This window comes from Myotis lucifugus, unplaced genomic scaffold, assembly GCF_000147115.1.
Source record: "Myotis lucifugus unplaced genomic scaffold, Myoluc2.0 scaffold_2, whole genome shotgun sequence".
Classification (NCBI taxonomy): domain Eukaryota; kingdom Metazoa; phylum Chordata; class Mammalia; order Chiroptera; family Vespertilionidae; genus Myotis; species Myotis lucifugus.
In genome coordinates, this window is record NW_005871050.1 from 18710637 (window position 1) to 18733843 (window position 23207).

Below are 23207 nucleotides of genomic sequence, written 5' to 3' on the forward strand. Positions count from 1 at the left end.
AGCGCAGGCCATCAGGTGTTGGGAGTTCTCCTTTCAGCACAGCGAGGGCTGATCAGGGGTTGCGCGCCTCCCCTTTAAGAACAGACAGGCGGATAGGAGGTTGTGGCCCCCCCCCCTGTCCACCAGAGCGCAGGGTATCAATCGTTTTGTCGCTCCCCTGTCCCGCTAATCCCGTGCCAGGAGCCTCCCGGCTCCGCTGACCCAGTGCTGGAAGGCATATTACCTTTTACTATATAAGATAGAGTCTTGGTGCATGGGTAGGGCCGGCTGTTTGCCTGAAGGGTGTCCTGGATCAGGGTGGGGGTCCCCACGGGGTGCCTGCCCAGTCTGGGTGAGGGGCTTGAGGCTGTTTTCAGGCTGGTGGGTGCCTGAAGCTCCCAACCGCTCCTTTTTTTCTCTTTTTTTTTTTATTCTCGACCAAGGCCTCTGCTGCTGAAAGCAGGTATCTGGTTTGTTGGGTTCTATAATCGATACACTGTATCATATCCAGCTCTGAGATCCCTGCCGGCTGAAAGCTGGTTTCTGGGGTTTTGTTTAGCTTCTATATTTGTTACAATGTTTCAAACTGCCAGCTCAGAGGCCGGCAAGGCAGGCGGGGAACGTTGGAGTCCTCCTTCACTGAAGCAAGCAAGCCTCATGTTCGCTTCCAGCTGCCTGGCTGCCGGCCGCCATCTTGGCTGGCAGTTAATTTGCATATCGCTCTGATTAGCCAATGGGAAGGGTAGCGGTCGTACGCTAATTATCATGTTTCTCTTTTATTAGATAGGATAACATAAAGTTGAAATGTCCTTGCCGTGGAGCCTCTATATACCTGTGTATTTATCTCTCCTCTCTCTCTGTGTCCCCCAACATTGCTTAGTTGTTACCCTTCTCCTCCTGTTCTGTTCCCATTTGCCTTTATAAGCTTTGTTTGTAATCCCAACTTTGCCTTTAATAAGATATCAGTTGACCTCTCTGGGTCTCAATTTCATTCTTGGTGAGACAGAGATAATAAAAGATCATAAATTAATGAAATAAATGTTTTGAGGTTAGTAGGGCATCATACAAATAAATTGTGAGTATGTGAAAGTTTATTCTTGTATTATTATTTATTAATTATTGTGTTATTTTCCATATGAAAAACTCTAAACCTGATTTTGTCCCACACTGTATGTAATTTTTAAATGAAGTAGAATGTTCTGGGTGCTAAAAAGGAGCAAATAGGATATGGGAGTCCAGACAACTATATTTTCATTGTGGCCTGAAGATTTGTGGTTTAGTTCCAAGGAATGCCGCCTGATCTTGAAGGATCTAAGCTGCCATTTGTTAAATTGCTGTGACACAAATGGGCTTTGTGTGAGGCACTTTACATATGTTATCATATTTAATCTTTACATTTATTCTTATTTCTTCCATTTTTTTTATTATGACTTGGACTTATTTTCAAAATATTTTCCTTGAGGGCAGAGTTACAGAGTTTTATTCACTTATTTTGTTTCATTGAAACCCTCCTGTGTTTCAATTAAATGTGGGAATAATCAATGGAAGTAAAAGTCTTCAAGTCAGAAAATTTTAATTTTTATGCAGCTTTTCAGGTATGTTCTGTTCTTGTATATATCCATGGATACTTGTGTTTGAACAATTGGTTAAGTGCTTTCACCTTAGATCAAGAATAAAGATTCTCTATGATAATCTCTATATTGTAAAAGGGAGTGATTTGTTTAAAAATTATTCTCTCTTGTTTGCCAGGAGATAGTGTCAGTGGGTGTAGAACATTCTAGGGGGTTACATGGTTGACTACAGGAAGAAATGTAGCATACTACTTAAACTAGAGATGGGTGCTCTTTGAATGCAAAATATTCTGTCAAATTACAGAATGAGTGCATCTCTCAGTAGAAGATGTTGCAAAGTGCAAGTGACTGTGAGTCCTGAAAGCACTTGTCTTCACAGGTTGGATTCTATGATATGTCCACCAAAGACAAGTCACCTTTCTCTTATAAGTCAAGAGGTATGAGTTTTCAGATTTATTAGAAACCCCTTCTTCAGTTTTGAATTCCTTTGTGATGAGTTGTGTGTACTCTTCCTTTGTCAGTCTGCAGACAAGATGGAAACTTCCTGTTTGTCTGGCAAACAAATATGAGAGCATAGCCTGTGCCGCTTTAAGAAATAGCTCCTATTAGATTGGAGTTTTCTGAAGTATGCTGCACATGCTACGGCGGTATGCAGAATGCTGACAGTACACAGGTTTATACTTTAAATTGGAATTGTTTTGTTATTTCAAGTCTCAATGCTTTTTATAAAAAAAGCCTACTGTATCACACTTGTGATTTCATGGATTTTATTGCTGAAGTCAACACTAGAGCAGGTAACAACACCTCGTTCAGACCAATTGAATTACTGGTGCAGGGCTCAGATATGCCTGAGACTGCATGGCTGCAATCTTTTAAGGGCTAGAGCAAAATTTTACATCCAGAAAATGGTAAGTTTCAAATATACAAAGTATTTATAGTATATGCAATTGTGAATTGGAATCAGGCTTGTGGATTGGAATGTATTTTTTTTCTGTTTTGTTGTTAAACTAACATGCTCCGTGGATAAAATGGAATTTTTAAAATGTAAAGGTTCCAGACTGTGATGAAAATCCTAATACTAATGCATGATTTTGATGAAATTAGTCATGTACCTTCAGATATGAAGACCTAATTTAGTAATTGCCTGAACCATCTGCTACTGATGTAAAAGGACCAACTGCAAAGAAAATCACACAAATGTAATGAAAATTATTCTAAATTTGTGTTTTACATAGGCATGACGAGAATTAATCTTTTTTCTTATATATCATATGTTTTGGAGAAATGTTCTGGTATGAAACCTTCCAATCCCACCTGTTATCCTATATAATAAACAGCTAATATGCAAATTGATCATCATGCCCTTGCACAAGATGGCCACCCCCATGTGGTCACAAGATGGCCACCACAAGATGGCTGGCAGGGGAGGGCAGTTGGGGGGGGGGACCAGGCCTTCAGGGGAGGGCAGTTGGGGGGGACCAGGCCTGCAGGGGAGGGCAATTGGGGGTGACCAGGCTGTCAGGAGAGAGTAGCTGGGGGCAATCGGGCCAGCAGGGGAGGGCAGTTGGGGGGGTATTTGGACATGCCCCAAGGGGTCCCAGATTGGAGAGGGTGCAGGCTGGGCTGAGGGACATCCCCCCAGTGCACAAATTGGGCCTCTAGTTTTGAAATATACAAGGAGTACTGTACAAAACCTACTTCAGAGGTTCCTCAAAAAGTTAAACATAGATTTGCCATATGACTCAAAAATTTCTGTTCTAGGTATATGTCCAAAATAACTGAAAACTGGTAGTCAAACAAATATATGTACACTTATCTTCACAGTAATACTATTAACAAGAGCCAAAAGGTGGAAATATCTCAAAATGTCTATTGATGAATACGGATAAACAAACCATGGTATATACATACAGTTTTATATTTAGCCACAAACAGGAATGAAATACTGATAACACTATACATGCTTAATGAAAGAAACCTGGCACAAAAGATCACATAGTATATGATTCCATTTATGTGAAATATCAAAATAGATAAATCCATACAGACACAATACATATTGGTGGTTGCCATTGGCTGTGGGGAGAGGAGAATATGGAGCAACTGTTTACTAGATTTTAGTTTTTATTTTGGGGTGATGACAATATTTTGAGACAAGATAGATTAGATAGAGTTGGTGGTTGCCCAACATCTGAAATTCACTATATGCCACTAAATTGTTCATTAAAAATTGTTGATTTGATATTATGTGAAAATCGTTTCAAAAATACCCCAAAAGACAAAAACCCTACCCCATAGTGTGGTGAGTGTGGCACTGTGTGGGTACTAGGATGTTAGGTTGTGCACAAATATTTATTGCTTTAGCAGATATGTATTGTGAGGGTATAAAAAAATGACTTTCCTTCCACCTTGTAAGTTCTTCTAGCTGGGCTAGTCAAATTAACAGAGACAGATTAACAGGAGAAAATGCCCAATGTTTATTGTATGAATGTACATTCAGGGATACCATAAGATAGGAGATTCTCAAATAGGCATTGGACAGTTGAGGTTTATATGCCACGCTGGACAAAGGATAAGGTGGGGAAGGCATCTGAGATTACACATGGAAATTAGGCAATTCATAGTTAGAAGAGAGAGAACAAGTGGCAAACAAATTTCTGCTGGACAACCCAGAAACAATGGGTCATGGGGGATCCTAGTTAATACATCCTTGTGTGGATCCTTCCTATCTACCATACTTAATTAGGCTAAGGTGAAAATCCTTATGCTAGGGATTTCCTTAGCATATAAAATCTTTTTTAAAAAATTATCTTTATTGTTGAAAGTATTACAGATATCCCTTTTTTTCCCCCATTGACACCCTCCACCCCACACCCGACCCCCCCCCCCCGCCCGGCCTTCACCACACTACTGTGTCCATGGGCTATGTATAGATATATATAAATTCCCCCATTAATCACTAATCTCCCCCCCCCTTAGCCCCACCACCCCCGCCTTCTCTCTGAAATTCATCAGTCTGTTCCATTATTCTATGTCTCTTGATCTATTTTGTTCATCAGTTTATTTTGTTCATTAGATTCCACATATGAGTGAGATCATGTGATACTTATCTTTCTCTGACTGGCTTATTTCACTTAGCATAATACTTTCCATGTCCATCCATGCTGTTGCAAATGGTAAAGAGTTCCTTTTTATTCCACAGCCGTGTAGTATTCCTTTGTGTAAATGTACCACAGCTTTTTTATCCACTCATCTGATGATGGGCACTTAAGCATATAAAATCATATGGTAAGATTCCCTTCCTGAAGCAGGCTTTTCCATTTGATTCCTTGGGCAGGAAAGGGGGAAGGTCAAAGGTGCTTTCTGAGTCTTTTATTTCTTAATAACCACTTAAAATCAATATACTGGGGAGCCGCGCAGCTGTGTCCGCATTTGGACAATTACTGACCAAAATCAATATACTGAAAGTCACATTTGGGGTGACAAAACTTTGGACCCCTCCCTCAGTATTTTTATAGTTGCCTTCTCATTGAAGTAAGTTATAGCAGTTTTCCAGTTATAGTAATAAATTTAAGTTTTCCATTTTAGATAAAAGTAAATTTAAAATGGTTGATTTTTTTAAAAAAGAAATAATATAGTACTGACATATGACAAATGAAGGCAATTTACAGATGACCAAAGAATAGAAGACCTTAAGAAACATTATATGCTACGTGCAAGCCAATTAATTATTATTGAGTACTAGAGGCCCAGTGCATGAAATTCATGCACGGGTAGGGTTCCTAGGCCTGGCCAGCAATCAGGACTGATCAGATTCCCTGCCTCCCGCCTCCTCCTTCCCTCGCTCCCTCAGCACCCCACTGCCGCTGGTTGCTCACCATGTTCCACGCCGCCCCCTGGTGGTCAGCGCATGTCATAGTGAGCAATGGAACTCCCAGTCTCTCAGTCGAACTCCCGAGGGGACACTTTCCATATTAGCCTTTATAGATAGATAGATAGATAGATAGATAGATAGATAGATAGGGTCCTGGATGCTGTTCATCAAAGGTGAATAAGATGTGTTTTTTTTTTTTTTGCCTTAGATACTTTCAACTTAATAAAGGAGATAAGCCACATCTATAAATAATTCTAGGAAGTGACTGAATGTGCCAAGTGCTAAAACTGAGACCAAACAGACTGAGGTCAAGACTAGATACCTTTTGGATTACCAGGACCATTGGAGAAAATGCTAGAATATAGAGGGAGGAAATGAACCAAGAAATTTGTTTTGACATGAGGAACAGAAATAATAAATACAACAATGTATTCATGTCCCATATGCTGTGGCCCTTTCTGTCTCTACTTTTTGCTCTCTTAGTAACTAGGCAGTCATCCTGGGCTCCCCCTCTCCCTAACAGCCTCACATTTAAAGATAGTGTACACCCTGGAGGGGTGGCTAAGCTGGTTAGAGCATCGTCCTGATGTGCCAAGATTATGCGTTCAATCTCTGGTCAGGGCACATACAAGAAGCAACCAATGAATGCATAAATAAGTGGAACAACAAATTTATCTCTCTCTCTCCCAAATCAATAAAAAAATTAAAGATGGTGTAATAGAGGACTTAAGTAGTGTACTGTTGAGCTACACTGCCTGGGGTTCAATTCCAGTTCCCATATTTACTGATTGTATAACATGCCATTTGATTTTTCTATGCCTTAGATTTCTCTTCTATAAAAATGGGGATATTAATAGTACCTACATTATAAGGTAATAGTTAATATGAAATATGTTGAAAAATTAAATGGGTAAAGCATTTATAACATTGCTTGCTTGGTTCATGGTAAGTTATCAACAATGTTCACTATTATCATTGTCTCCAGTCAGTAAATCCTGTTCATTCTATCTCCAAAAGACATTTTTTGCATGTCCCTCACTTTTACTGCTTTAGTTTAAGAGTTGATGTTGTCACAATTGCAGTTGTACCTTAACTAGTTTTGCTTCTCCCTCTCCCCTCCATCCCCTCTGTTTCACTTGACTGCCAGACACATTCCTGCTTATTCTTAAACACTCAACTCAGGTGTCGCCTCTGTGAAACTTTCCCTGATTCCCTGTCCTAGCCCAGCTAAGGTTCTGCATGAGCATTAATATCTTCTTGAGTATACATCCACTGTAGTGCATCTCACATGGTATTGTGACTGTACTTGATATTCCATGGGCTATGACCACTTTGAGGGTAAGGAACTGGGTTTACTTGGGTTTCAACTTCCAGCCTAAACACACTTGTTACAAAGTAGATGCTTATTAATTGTTTGGGTGGATGAATAATGGCCTCTTCCTATAGAAAGTTAGCTTACAGACTTCACTTTGGAAGTCGAGCACCATCTATACTAATAATAGAAGAATATGCAAATTGTCCAGGACACCGTCACAGTAAGAGTATCGACCAAACAACAGCAGACTGTGTGGGGTGACCAGGCTGGCAGGGGGGTTAGTGAGGGACGACCAAATGACTGAACAGCAGGCTGCGTGAGGTGACCAGGCCAGCAGGGGGGACAGTTGGGGGCGACCAGGGAAGTGGGGGGGGTAGTTGGGGGTGACCAGGCTGGCAGGGGGGCAGTTAGGGGTGATCAGGCCAGCAGGCAGAGGTGGTTAAGGGTGATCAGGCTGGCAGGGGGGGAGCAGTTAGGAGCGATCAGCCAGGCAGGCAGGTGAGAAGTTAGGAGCCAGCAGTCCCGGATTGTGAGAGGGATTGGGCCTAAACCAGCATTCAGACATCCCCCGAGGGGTCCTGGATTGGAGAGGGTGCAGGCTGGGCTGAGGGCCTCTAGTAAAGTAAAATAAGAACAATGTGTGGTAACTACTGTAAGAGTTTAGAAAAATGGGCATTTAGTGAGTGTTAGAGACATCAAATTAGGTTTCAAAAAGGTAGAGCATTGCCCTAACCGGTTTGGCTCAGTGGATAGAGCGTCAGCTTGCGGACTCAAGGGTCCCAGGTTCGATTCCGGTCAAGGGCATGTACCTTGGTTGCGGGCACATCCCCAGGAGGGAGTGTGCAGGAGGCAGCTGATCGATGTTTCTCTCTCATCAATGTTTCTAACTCTCTATCCCTCTCCCTTCCTTTCTGTAAAAAAATCAATAAAATATATTTTTTAAAAAAGGTAGAGCATAATTTGGAATTTAAGGACAGGCAGAACTTATGTGAACAGAGAAGTGGCCACAATCTAGGCAAGGGGGATGTTTTATGAGTAGAATATGGATGATGACAGGAAAAAGAAAACATCTAGCATCTCCCAAACAGAGAAAAGATCAGCTTAACTAGGATGTGTTTGGTGGTGGGAGGCTGAGAGATGGAGTGGGGGTGAGGAGGAGGCATATGTTGAAAAGTGCAGACTCCCAACCTAATAATGGTGAGTGCTCCAAAGGTTTATTTCAAAATCATTTGCTCAGACATGACACATCATATACAGGATGACGAGGTTTCTGGCCATGCCCCAAATATTGTATTTAGCCTATATAAGTGGCTGATATATCCATGGACAGTACTAGCTTGAGCTCCAAGTTAGCAGGGGGTCAGGAAAGGCATGGTAGATTCTGGGCTAGAAGACACTGAGTAAAAGAGGAAGTTGAGCTTTGTTGTTCTCCTATGACCCTTTTTGCTCCCTTTTCTATATCTCAGTTTCCTTTTCTGTATTTCTAGATGTCGTTTCTTTATCTCCCAAGTCCCCTCCAACTTCCTTCAAATAGTACACCAACCAAGGTTACAAGGATTCCAAAACACAGACTCTCACTACCAGCCTTCCCCATACCCTGAGGGCAACAGCTCTTTGCTATTTGCCAATGTGAGAATAAACTGATAGGCACCTCCTCCTGGCAGCTGTACTTATAATTTTAACAGACTTCTTTTTAGCTCAAATGAACCTACAATCGCTGGAATTTCTGGCAATAGTACAGAGCAAACAATGAGACAGGGAGGGAGGTAGAGGGAGGGAGAGAAAGAGAGGAGAAAGGGGATAGATGGATGGATAGGGAGGGAGGGAGAAAGTTTATTGTTGAGAGAGAGTTGGCACTGTAGGAGAAGATATTTGGGGACAGAAAAAGCCTTCGATAATTTCCCTTTCTACTCTACCTTCCTCTCTCCAAATTGTTTTTGCATATTCCTCTCTTGAATCCACAGAAATAATAAAGTACATTTTAAAAATTATAGCTCCCATGGCAATTCCGGTTAGAAGGGTTCTGCATTTTCCAGTTGTGTACCAATATGGGATGGCCTATAATGGGAAATAGGGTTGAATAAATAAAGTGTGCTGGGGCTGAGGGGACCTTGAAAGTGGAATTTACAAATACATACACACAAATAAGGAGCATTGGAAGTTTTTTGAATAGACTATTGAGATGATGAAAGCAATAAGGAAGGCTAATTAATTCTAAAATTTGGATTAGAAGTGATGGGGTATTAAATTCACTCTTGACTTGGTTAATACATACATCATCCTGTTTTTTGCTACTGTTTCTTAATTGTATTAGGGCTTCTTCATTTAATTGTTAGTATCTGCCTGTCTGGCTATCTGGCTGTTCTCTGTGGCTTCTGAGCCAATCTTTCCTTTAGGATCCAGAACACCAAAGGCTTTTTTATGACACGTGTGTTTCCAACTAGCCCATGAAACTTATACACTGTTTCTGTGTCCCAATAGCAAAATTCAAGTCCAGTGTTAGCAAAACACAGCTCTATTTTATAAGGCCACATTACTTTTGTTTAAATAAAAGCCTCCAGCCTTTCAAACTGCATCCCAGTACACACCAGAGGACAGTGGTTAATGATCTGCATAAGTAAGTTAGCCCTCACAGCTACAGAAGCCTCCACCCCCTATGCATATGTGAAACCGTGTGAACAAGCTCTTCCCTATGGGGAACCTTTTATTCTTTATATTGTTCATTATGTTAGTATCCTTGATATTTCTACCCTACCAGTTTGAATAAAGGGAGAGGCCAGGATATGGGGTGAGATAGGGATCTGAGACATTTCCTTAAACCTAAATTATAATTCTCATATTGGAACAGAAGATTCATAGGTCTTTGTCAAATATGTATTTTTTTACTATTTTGAAATTACAGGGGCTTGTTAGTATAGTGAGGCCTTGACTTACGAGTTTAATTCATTCCGAGACCGAGCTCATTAAGGAGCTCGTTAAGGAGCTCATTAACTCAAATTACTCTGTCAACTAAATGCAAAAAATCGGACGAGAGACAGCTGGTATCTCAAAAAACTCGTTAGTCGGGACACTCGTAAGTTAAGGCCCCACTGTATTGGGCCCTCCTGTGTTCCTTTGTGTATTTTCCTCTTGACTGCTCAGCATACCATTTGAGTTACTAGGTATTGGTGATGTGCCATGGCTTGCTTGGTTGAATTCACTGTTATTTTATACTTTTTGTGAAATCTCATGGAGTAGTTATTGATAAAATTGGATTTTGTGGTGTACTCTTCCATTATCGCTAGTTACAATAATTTAATAGGATGTAACAGTCCAAAATATGCTTTTATCCTTTTCAATTAGCAGTCTGTAGAAACAATTGGTTTTAGGAGATGCTATTTCATATTTCAATGTTAACTGGTCTTGGTGGTGACAATCTATCAAAATGCATTTCTTCAGTTTCTAGCTTTACCAGTTCTACTATTGTGACTTAGACTAGTGACGATTGGCATTTCCCTTCCTTATTGTAGCTAAGTGTTTCCTTTGCTCAGTTTAGCTTAGCAGTCACTTCACCCCTCAGTTGTATACCTACTCTTCTGGGCACCTGCTAGGCACACACAGGGTCTACCACACAAACATCATAAGGAGTAATTTAGGTACACTGTTTGTAATTGTAATCTTTTATTTTTTACTATTCACATCTTAGTTTAGAAGGATAAGACCTTTTAATGATTTCTTGTTTAATTATCATCTGAAAACTGCTCTTAGTCTTAGAGGAGAGAGGCTCCCTCTGCTGACTTAATTTCACCAAAATTGCCTCCTAAAGTTAGGGTTACTGTGAGATAGGCACTGAGTTAGGTATAATAAAAACATAAGGGAGACCCAACTGCAGCTTTCAGAAGTTTATAGTCTTGTTTGTAATTTATAGAAACAGTGATAATCCAAAGTGAAAGGAGCTATAATATTTAAAGTGCCGTGCCAGTTTGGAAAACCTAGCACTGGAGTTTGCTAAGGGATGTAAGAAATGGTTTCATGGAAGGAGATATGCTTGGACACAAGTATGGCTAAAAATATTTGCTTGGTAGACAAGGAGGGCAAGGAATTCCAAGTGGAGAGAATATCATATGCTAAACCACTGAGAATTAGCGTATAGAACCTTTAAGGTCTATACCAAGAAATTGCTAATTGAGGGATAAAAGGTGTCTCTGTAAGTTGGCATTGGGAAAAAATTTCTTCTAGGTATAGGTGGATAGTTCTGCAAATTTAATTATATAGCATTCTATATCTTTCATAACCTATTCCTCCATCCCTCTAGCATTTTACTTCCTCAGGATTGGTGTGTAAGACTTTTCTTTTTTTCCTGTTTGGTAGTATTTAGAAATCATATTTGTGTTTTTGAGCCCTAAAATAAATACAATATAGAGGTGACTAATGAACACTGAATTAGGTGTCAAGGGACCTGGATTCTTGTTTTCCAGTTCTCTCAGCAGCTATGTCACTTGAGCCAAATCATCTAATAACTCTGTTTTTTCACTAGTAAGATGGGAATATTAACACCTGCATTGGCTACCTCAGGGTTGGGTGAAAATGGAAATGAGACTCTTAAAAATTAAAAGGTATAATAAACTTTTTTACTTGAAATTCTGCTCACTGAGGCTATCACTTGACATTTAAAACAAGTAATTTGTGGAGTATCTGGATTAGAAAATTAGGTTGGAAAGTAATTGATAAATAGAAATATTCTAACTTCCTCATTAACTCCATATGTCTACCCTTCTGTCCGTAGAATGTCATTTAGCTTATTACCATGTTTTCAAATTTATGTGATAAAATTTTCTTCTTCCCAATGGTCTGTCATATGTATGTTAGGTCCTTTCAGAGTCTCACTATAACTATTTGTAATAGTAATGGGTAGAAGAAGACTTATGAGTGGACATATTTTATAGTCAACCTAGAATAATTGATATCTATTAGGTTATTTGAATTAGTCATGAATTATTCCCAATCATTTCTGATACCTTATAGTGGTATGACCTGAGTTTTGTTACATTTTGGGATATGTAATAAGGTTATGACTCATTCAAATAGGAATGGGAGGTTGTGCAACTGTGGCCTTCTATTTCCGTTGCTATCTTTTCTAATCCAGTGACAGTACAGACAGAGTTATTAGTAACAGGAAAAGGCACTTCAAATTATTTTCTTCACTTTGACCCCATCTTTCCCATTAGATTGACTGGTAATACTACTGGAGTCTGATAATTCACTTGAAATATGAACTTCTGGGATGTAGGAATATGAGCTATTGCTCCCAATATAAATACTCCTGACCAACCTTTCTTTAGATCTATGTTTCTCAAAATCTGTCATCCAAGGATATTAGTGCATGATAGAGAACTCTATAAACCATTTAACTTACCGTGCTCTGAGCCATCTTATATACACCAAAAGAAAGGAGAAGAGTACCATGGATGAGATAACATGATGATGGTATTTTTCATGGAATGTAAATGAGTTATTTATACTAGATTGACAGACTCTGTCACTGAAATTGCTAATAATATGAGACTTACTGTGGACTACCAGGAGGTAGTTACTCCCATTTTTTCTCCTTTTACAACTTCTAGATGAACTAGTTGGATAAAATACCTATTCTAGTTTAAAGTATAATACAAAATGATTATTGCTTTTTTTTTCTGCCAGGCCTCAAGGAAATACTCTGGCAATTGTTCTGTTTCCCACAAATCTAAATGAGGAAATAGTCTAGTTTATTTTCTCTTTGTTCTAAAAATCTATGGTACCATTGATACATAGCTTAGAAACATTCTTCTGAAGACTCAGTGGATTAAATTATTTTTATGTCCCCTAAGTACTACCATTTTTTGAAGATTTCTTGAGAAAAGTGTAGCAGATACCCAAAATTACATTCTTTGTTTTATTTTTGCATTTGAATATTTTCTTTATAAGTTAGAATTTGAATATTTTCTTTATAAGTTAGAAAGGAAAGTGGTCAAGGTGTAGACAGCTTTTATCTGGGAAATTTTCAAGTCATTGAGAAAATATTTTCTAGTATCAACGACTTTTTGAAATTATTGGCAGAATCCTCTTAACGCACTTTAACATTAAGTGGTTGAATAGACGAAAATATTTTTTATTGTCTACATAAAAGAAAGCACCATGGTTTTTGCATCATTGCATAAATCTAAGAGATTATGCATGCATAAGGAGGATGAGACAAAGCTGAATGCTAAATGCCAACATCAAGGAAAGCTTGTCTGGGTATTTGACACTGAGCATAATGGGGTGTGGTTCCACAGGGAGAGAACACTAAATATTTACACCCCAGGACATGTTTCTCTGGTAAAGCTTTTTGTCCTAGATTAATTTCCCAGCTAACACTTTTATCCCTTTTTTAAAGCATCTCCTTCTTACACTTGGATTTTGTCATTTAATACTTTGGGGGAGGAACAAACTTTCCACCACCCTCAAGGTTCTTCTGGCTGGTCTAATAATCAAATAGACATGAAACAGATTGGCAAGAGAAAATGACCAAATCTAATACATACATACCAGTATGTATGGGAACCTCATATACATGAGAGTGTCAGGGACCCCACATGCAGGAGAGGTTCAGAGACAGAAAAGGGAATTGTATTTAAGATATTCTGAGATAGCTCTAGCAGGTTTGACTCAGTGGGTAGAGTGTCGGCTCATGAGGATTGAAGGGTCTAGGGGTTGATTCCCGTAAAGGACACATACCTAGGTTGCAGGCTTGATCCTGATCCTGGTCAGGGCATGTGCAGGAGGCAACCTATCCATGTGTCTCTCTCACATCGATGTTTGTCTCTCCCCCTCCTTCCCATCCTCTCTAAAAATCAATGGAAAATATCCTCATGTGAGGATTAATAACAACAAAACCCCAAAAAAGACATTCTGAGCTAGGGCTTCAGATTGTAACTGCAGGGACAGCACATGTTCAATAATTAGCAGTTTGTCCTGCCATAAGATAGGTAAAAAGTAATTTTTCCTGATAACTCTTACCTTGAGCCAGGCTCCTAATTTAAATTCTTCTAGATAGTTAAGGGAAGAGCAGAAGTTTCTCTTCAGCCAGCGGGGTCTCAGTGCCAATAGCTCAAAATAATTTGCACAGCACTAAGGCACATCTTGGGGTGGCTCTTTCTGAACCCGCACAATTCCTTATGAGATTCTAAACCTTCTGGATCCAAATCCCCTATCCTCACTCTCCCATTTCTTTCTGTGGTCTTCATAAATTCTTTGTGTTTCCTGTATGCACCTTCAGGTGAATTCTCTTGGTCTACTGCAAGTAGTAAAACACAATCACAGTCACCCACCCCCATAGCTTCTGCTATTGTATTGGTATCCCTTTCTCATCATTTCTCTGGAATTTTCAAACCAGAGCTGTGATGTATACAGCCAGCAATGTTGCATAGTAATGCAGAGTTGCTGACTAACAGATCTAGTTCTTTTTGCAATTCATATCCTTTGGTTTTCAGACCTGATAGTGGTGAAGGAAGTCACTGAAATTAGTATATACTGTGAAGTCTGGGGAGATATGCTTTCTTAGGCCATTCGCCCTCAGGTTCTGACTTTTGCCTTAGTATCATCGCCTCACCATCTTGCTTCACTTTATAGGCAAAGGACCAAAAAGGTTTCTTGAACACTGTGTGCTAAACATTAGAAAGAAGGAATGGTTTAATGAAGGAACATTTAATCACTGTAGACTCAGATTGCAATGAAATACATCACAGAAAAGAATGGCATTTGAGCTGGATCTGGAGGGATGAGTTGTGTTTAGAAAGTGAAGAGATTTCATGCAGGAGGACCTCTGGAGCAAAGGTGAGAAAGAGCAAAGCAAGTTTGCAATATAGAATGGATTGCTTCTCTGCCTTTTGTGTAAGTCCAAGAGATATAGAATGGGAAGTTGGTTTAGGGGATACTAGACAGTGAGTTCATTGGAAGAGTAGATTGGCCAGCTTGTAGTGAGTTCTTAGTGCTGGGCATAAGTGCTTGATTAATTCCTTAAGTGATCCATTTATTCAACAAATGGCTTCTCACAGCATATAGTGTAAAATCCAAACCTCTTTACTAGCATATAAGGTCTGTATACCTTAAAATTTACCACCTCAACATTATGTACCCTAAACTCCTTCCAGTCATACTGAAGACTTCCCTGATCCTCCCAGCACATTGTACTTCCTCACATCTCCACTAAAGCTTCTATATCATATCATGGATATACATGTCTGTTTTCTCATTCAACTAGGATTTTCCTGCAAGCAAGGGGTTGTGTCTTATTCTCCTTCACATCAATTATACCACCTAGCAGAGTACCCACCTAATATGTAGCAACTGCTTAACATGTGTTGAATAAAATATTTATTGACCACTTAATTTATATCATGTGCAGCAGTATTTTAAGAGAGCTATCTAGAAGCAATATGACCGATAGATTGAAGATGGGAGATGCAGAGAGAGCAGTTATAAGTATTTTTTGAAGTAGCTCATTTGTTTAAACAAAGAAACAGTAAGGGGTAGATTCCTAGAAAATAGATAAAGAATAAAGGATAGGATTTAATGACTAGCTACCACGGGCACTAGAGAAGGAAGACTTAAAGATAATAAATATTTAAGGTTACTTTCAGGTAAACATTTTTTTTCTAAGTCAGATCTCCTGGTGTTAGTATTTGCCTTACCCTGCCTCTGCTCTGAACTGAAGATGAACACTTTGTTCCCGTTTATTGTTGTGGAGCTAAGCTTGAGATTCATGTCGTTATGATATTCTATCTGGCCAGGAATTAAGATATGAAATGTAAATAGTTCAACCATGCCGACTACAATTTCCTATCAAGGGAAGGTGTACAGTGCATAGGTTTTTGAATATATAAAGCCTGTTTCTGCTTTTGAGAGCTACAACTGAAGTGTTATACCAGGCAGATGCACTGGGGTGCGCTACTATGTAGCAGAGCCTAGCTGTGCATCGCAGCTCTCAACTTTAAAACTCCAGAGAATTTGATGAGAGAGGGATCCACAAGAACATGACAAATGATGAGAGTTCAAACCTTAAGAGAAAAATGGGCTTATTGGTAAGAGACCTTTCTTTTCCTTTATTTACTGCTGTTACTTATTCATTAAAATAGCAAGCCTGTTGTTTTCATGTGTGGCTGTGAAGCGGTGTACAAAAATCAATTTTATATGTATTGTAGAATTCAGGAGACATATTGGTAACCATGCAAAAATCATAGGAAGCATATATAAAGCTTGGATTTAAAAATATCACGAAGGAATTTTTACTTTATTTCAGAATATGCTGTAGATTTATTTATGTAGCTTAAATGTAATACAGGTTTAGAAATATATATGTATTTTTAAAGTTAAAATAAAGGATAGTGACTTGTGTAGATACATAATTTCATTCAGTTACCAGAAGGTGGCACACCAGATTCTTCTTAAACACACAAAGGAAACGGATAATATTAATAAGAATATAAAATAAGCTGTATTTAAAGACACTTTAATGTATTTTAAAGCAATATATATATATATAATTGTTATCTGCTTGGTGAAGCTTAGTGTTAAAATATGACAAATATGAATTTAACCCATTGTAGCTTTTTATGATTCAAAAATAATAATTGTTATGTATATAGCATTTTAAAAGTAGACTTTGAAATAATATTGTCATTAAGGAGATGCTGTGTTGAATTTACAATTTAAAAAATAAATAAAATACTTGCTGCCTACCTTTTGCATAAGAAGTCATTAGATTTAGGATAACATTTTGTATAAGTTCTCTGCCGAGGTCTTCCTAAAGATACTATTAGACTATGACTTTGATTTAGTTGTGACTTTAATAATGCAATAGTGCTTTGTGAGATGACCCAGAAAAAAAGCCAAAACTGTTTATTTTAAGGCAAAGTTAGATAAGAGTATTGCTTAGTAATGTTTCCCTTCTATAAGTGAAAAATGACATAAATGAAATAAATGTAAATAAATTCAATTTGTGTTAGAGCTCCTCAAACACCTGCCAGCTTTCTTTAAAATTTTTTAAGAGAGTTGATTGTATATGCTGCAATGCTTCTGTAGTAGTCTTTATTTTTAAAACTGCATTCCGGAGGCAGTACCAGAGTATGTTCACTGTTGCCTTTTGTATTAGCCCAAAGGAGACAGATATATAACAGAACTTCACAAAAACAAAATCTTCTCTTTGGAGACAGTACATCTCTTTATATGTTTTTATTAATTACAAGCACTATGAAAATAAGAAAATTGGTAGTAAATGAACCTAGAAGAACATTAGCCATCTGTTCTCTGAAAGCTTGTAATACGTGTCATTTGTGTTCAGGTTTTTATGGACAAACAGTATATCAGCAAATAATTGAACTTTGGGCTTACAAAGCTAGAAAATGACAAAGCATTCCAAGGCTGAATATATATTTACTGGAAAAGTGTTTCCTTATGTCCAAATTTGGCTAGTTTAGTCTTTTAGATCAGCTGCCAATAAATGTTGTATTTAATGTCAATCTTTATGCCAGACTTTCTAAAACATTAAGAGAGCTTCTAAAAACAAATAGAGTCTTATGGCTTTTAAGTTTTTTAAAATGTTAATTTAGATATTTTTTAATGGTTGTGCGGTCTTAACTGTTTAGGATTTATAAACATGGCTTATTAATTTACAGCTAAAATATTTGCAGAGTATGCTTTGAAAAATGTAAACAAAATACAATAAAGCCACAATTAACCAGATTTTTTTTTTGCACTCCACTTTCAGGAGACGGAGACAATTGTCTTTAAAACAAGCCGATTTCAAGGATATATTCAAAAAATCAACTTCAGGGTATGTTCAAGGGTCTGCATTTTCCTTTACCTTTTTGTCAATGAGAATTTATTTTCATAAAAAGACCCTGAGATACTATGAGGCATTCAGTCTGAAGAAAACTTTCAATGATATTTAGGGTACTGTGTTTATTACGACAAAAAAAAAAAAAAAAGAGAGAGAGAGAGAGAGAAATTATTCTGCTAAAAAGCACCACGTGTCATTGTATTGCGCTTTGTATTTGCCAATGTGCTTTCACAAATACAAGTTCAGTTGGTTTTCATAACATTTCTGGGAGTCTAGCAAAGAAAGTGGCAGCTTCCCTATTTTAGGGATGAGGGAACATAACACCGGAAGTCACAAAGCTACTTGGTGGCAGAGCTGTAGCCAGACCACAGGTGCCTAGCTCTGTCGTCTTCTGCATTTTTTCCTCATCAAAAAAGTTCGAAACAAATTTTTAACTTTTCAGTTTATATTGCACATCAATATAGCTGCTACTACCTTTGTCTCCTAATTGCTATACTTCACAGTTTCCCACTTTACATCTGTCTGTCTGCCTTTGTGCCTATCTGTCAGCCAGATGGTGACCTTGCTTTCAGACTCTCCCAGACCTGGAAGGATCTGGAGTGTGGGAGGGCAAGATAATGGTTGTGGACAGCGTGGCTTGACAACTAGTGCTGAGCAGCCAATGTTGATATACTGAGGAAGGCCAGGGGCTGAGAAAGAAAACAGAATCTCACTATAGCTGGGGTTATCTTGAGTGCGGGTTAAAGCAGTGTTCTTCCAAGTTTAGTAAAATAGGCATGAAAATCAGTTGGGAGTTCTTGTTTAAAATGCAGACTACTGGGCCCCACCTCCAGACTTCTATAGACTTCTACATTTTAAATATTCACCCCACATGATTCTTATGCGTATTTTAGTTTGAGAGCATCTGCCTTCAAGATAGAGGATGTTTTTCTTGTTATATGTATTGGAGTGTAAAGAAAAGAGCCACTTTTCTCTCAGTAGCATCCGTATTCCTTGTCAAAGCATATGAGGGCAGGAGTCAGGCAAGGTCGAGGAATGACAGATATTACTTGCACATTGCTATATCTACCTCTGAAGTACAATAGTTGTTTTATGTTATGTTCGCTAGGAGATATTTTTAAAAGGCTTGTGTCCATTTTTGACTTGAAGATGGTAAAGGGAAGAAAGATTTCTACCAAAAGGTGAAAAATAGTGTAAGGATCCTCAGAGGGAACAGGGGGCAGGGAGGAGATCAACCAAAGACCTTATATGCATACATGCATAACCCATGGACACAGACAATAGTGTAGTGAATGCCTGGGGAGGGGCCAGGAGTGGGGAGGAGGAGCGTCAATGAGGAAAAAAAGGAGACATCTGTAATACTTTAAACAATAAAGACAAACTTTAAAAAAAAGTGAAAAATGAATGAGTTCTGATATTCTAAGAGTTAACCTATCCCAGTTTTAAATTTAAATTCATTTAAAAAACTGGCTAGAATACTGTGCTACCCAGGATTCTGGATAGTTAAGGCTTTCTGTCGTAATATATGTATGCTTACTTGTGTTTCATATGTGAATATGCACTCTGCCTGATTCATTTGTAAAGGATTTGTGGCCAGGGAATATTGTATATTTTAACATCTAGCAAAAGTCGGAAGTTCTCAGTACTTACCAATGATTGAACTAATTCAGCATGCACATCTTCTCCACACGTTTTGGGCTAGACATAGTGAGTTGATTGATTTTGGTGTTTGTCAAGTTCAAGGAGTCTACCTCACACTGTCAGTAAAGGCTACTATACTCCAGTTAACTGCCACGCGTCCAAAACAGAAACCATATTCACACGCCACGATATTTTAAATTTAATTTAAAAAATCTGCCACTTGCATCCGTAAACGCTTATGGTGTACAAAGGGATACTGGAGGTCTCAGGTTAAACAAATGCGTTTTAGTTGACAAATGCAAAAATATGATCCTAATTCATCAATTTGCTAATGCTTGTTCCCTATTAGGGTATTATTTTAAGCTTGATTCTGCTGTCTCTTCACCCTTTTTTTGAATACAATTTATGTTGTTCTGTGTTTTACAAATCTGAACCTCAAAAATTGGTAAATCTGGAAGCCCTCAAATATAGATATTTTCATTTAGTGAATGAACAGTATTATTTGAATTTTAAAAAAATGGCCACATACTGTATTGCAGTGGTTCTCAACCTTCCTAATGCCGCGACCCTTTAATACAGTTCCTCATGTTGTGGTGACCCCCAACCATAAAATTATTTTCGTTGCTACTTCATAACTGTAATTTTGCTACTGTTATGAATCATCATGTAAATATCTGATATGCAGGATGTATTTTCATTGTTACAAATTGAACATAATTAAAGCATAGTGATTAATCACAAAACAATATGTAATTATATATGTGTTTTCCGATGGTCTTAGGCTACCCCTGTAAAAGGGTCGTTCGACCTCCCAAGGGGTCGCGACCCACAGGTTGAGAACCGCTGCTGTATTGGAAGACTCAAAAATGCTCAGTAGCAACTCTGATTTATATCAAGCTGAATAAGGAATGAATGAATAAATATATGCTAGCTAAAGGGAAGGTATATTTTACTTGTATTATGTAGCTTCAGAATTCCACGAGAAATAATTGATTATTTAAAACATATATTTGAGTTTGAAGACATAAAGTGGTTAGAACTAACCTTACTGGTTGAAGCAGAATTAAAAAGATAGTCAGGAAACACAAATTTAAATTGCATCTAGCTTAAACCTAGGATCACCCTAGAAGATGAACTGGATTTTTATTTTCTTTTATCAAAATCACATTTACTTTAGTTAGTAATAATAGAACATGAAATAAAGGGAAATAAATGATTCTGCCCCCCCCCCCCCATTGGACCACCATTGCATCCAAGTAAGGAAGTTAGGCATAACCCTGGAATACTTCTGTGGTTAGTTTGTAACACATAAACACTTCATACAGCATGAGTTAATGATGTCTTAGAACATAGATTATCATTGAATTGCTAAATATGTTTTTAGGCATAGCAATTTGAAATTATATGCTTTTTGGCTAGTTTTTATAATTTAGACTTACCACCATACATTTGACATATTTCAGTGTAACTGTTTCTATACCCCCATTTTTTAAGGAAAAAAAAAACCTTTATAATTTAAAATCACTGAAGAAAAGAATTCTAAATTTGAAAATGAGAAGAATCTCAAAATAGTCATGAAAATAGAGGTATTGAATTGGTTGCTAAATCTCTTGGATGTCACCATAGTAGGCAAATTCCGTAACCATAAACTATACCTTTATAAAAACTGTTGAGCCCCATGTTATGGCATTGGATCTCAGGCTTCAAGTTTGAAGTTGAGCTTCTTTAGAATTTAGGATATTTTTCATTCATTATGTAGTTGAAACCTTTTCTTTTTAGTCAACAATAGTTTCTACAGGAAATTTAAAGTTTTCATGGTTAGGCTTGGGGAGTGGTTAAAACAATTGAATATAAAGGGCCCCTTTTCATGGAAACTTTAAATAGTGTTGTATTATTTTAATGAGTCATTAGGATTGGCTTTCCATGAAAGTGTTTGCTTCTGGTTAGCAAAACATTATTGAGATTGCTTTATAAGTATTTGAAACCGATATTTACAAATACTCAGGGGGAAAAAGAGATGGGAAGACTAGGTAATCCTCTAGGTCTCATTTTTAGTTATAACATTTATGATACAGATGTCAATGGTATAACTCCTCTTTGGATGAAAGGATATAAATATAATTTTTAAAAATAATAACATAATTTTGTTTTAATTGGAATATTAAGGAAAATGTCATATATTACTCTAAAGGTCTTTTGGTAACTCAGATTTTTACACAAGTATAAGTAATGTAAAATATAGCAAATGATGACTTTCTTTAACTGACATGCCTTTTGAGACTGGGTATGTGATGTGCATATTATTGAAAAGTTTTTCAACCATCATAGATAAACATTATTAGAAATTGTTTACTCATGTCAAAATAGTTCAGGATTTACACAAATTAAGATTCTCATATTGCTAACTACATTGTCTTCATGGAACTTCTGTAGTTTTGCTTCTATATCTGAGGCCACCAAAATTAAAACAAAGTCATAAAACTATTTGAAAAGCTTTATATTAATGTACTAGAGGCCCGGTGCACAGATTTGTGCACGGATTCGTGCACCAATGGGGTCCCTCCACGTGGCCTGCAGGGATCAGGCCGCAGCAGGCAGACAGGGAGGAACCTGAGCCCAGGCCTGGTGCTGCGCCGTTCCTGCTCATCCCGGCCCCACTGCACCCAGTCAGTCTCAATAGGAAGAGGCTCACACCACCTCAGCTGCGCTCGCTAGCCATGAGCCCTGCATCTGGCACCCGTTGGTCAGCTGTGTGGTGCTCCTGCTGTGGGAGCACACTGACCACCAAGGGGCAGCTCCTGCATTGAGCTTAGGCTTTTATATATAGAGATTTTTTAGTCAGTAGAGCTATATTCTTAACTTTTCTTTCAGTAAAACTGTACATCTTAAATGGCTTTTTATTTTGATAGTTTTGTAGATTTAATGTGCAAACACTTCAGGAAATCTAACAATGTTTGGATATTTTATTTACCCAAAGTAATTTAAGTAGTTTCTTAGGAAGTTGTGGAGAGACAACTAAACAGATAAATTACCATTATTTGAGATGAGAGCAGAGATTTTTCATTCGAGCAATCCATCATCACTATAGTGATGCAATTATTTCATTTAAGAAAGCATGTATTCTGGGGCATTTTTGTTATTACACTTATTTTTAACAAGATAATGTACATATTTAATTTCTTTTCATTTTAAGGATTTATAGCCTAAAATTAACAATTTAACAGATGAATATTCCTTTTACCTGAACTTTGCTTTTAGTTATAGCAGAATCAATAACAACATTTAAAAAACCTTCCAGGGTATATCCTTTCTTCAACACAATTCTTATATAATCACTCTGCTTATAAACTCTTTTCAATTTACTCAACAATTATTGGTTAACTGCTCTCCAATGCCAGGAATAGTTGTCAATAAGGGAAATAGAAACATTCAGGGATTCCTTCTTGAAGGAGGAGCAGGAATTTGGGGAGGGCTTCTCAAGCAGATAAAGTGAGACTGGTTAATAATGCAGATTAACTATTAACTGTTTAATAATATGGATTAACTATTAACCGGTTAATAGTGTGGATTAACTATTAACCGGTTAATAGTGTGGATTAACTATTAACCGGTTAATAATATGAATTAACTATTAACCGGTTAATAATGCGGATTTTGTAATCCAAAGAAAACATGATGATTTCAAGAGAAACATCAAAAGTGCTTTATTCAAAGTAATGTCCATTGCTAGCTACACATTTCCCCCATCTTTCAGGTAATTTGTGGATACCGTCCGAATAGAACTTTTCTTGTTTTGAGGCAAATCATTCAGATACCCAATTTTCCACTTCTTCGTATGTTTTGAAGTGCTGCTCAGAAAGTGTGTGTGCCATTGATCGGAACAAGTGGTAATCTGAAGGAGCAATATAACAAAATAGCATGCATATCAAATCACATATATATCAACATGTGTAACTCCATCTATTGAAAAAAATCCGCATTATTAACCGG

At 37.8% G+C, this 23207-nt stretch overlaps 1 protein-coding gene across 1 annotated transcript in view; it reads left to right on the forward strand.

Moving 5' to 3' along the window:
- The window catches only part of KLHL13 (kelch like family member 13), a 419190-nt gene that overhangs the window by 327332 nt on the left and 68651 nt on the right, over positions 1-23207 (forward strand). The window contains exon 5 of the mRNA XM_023758502.1: positions 17505-17570. Within this exon, the coding sequence (XP_023614270.1) occupies positions 17505-17570 (66 nt within the window). The remainder of the gene's footprint in view (positions 1-17504; positions 17571-23207) is intronic.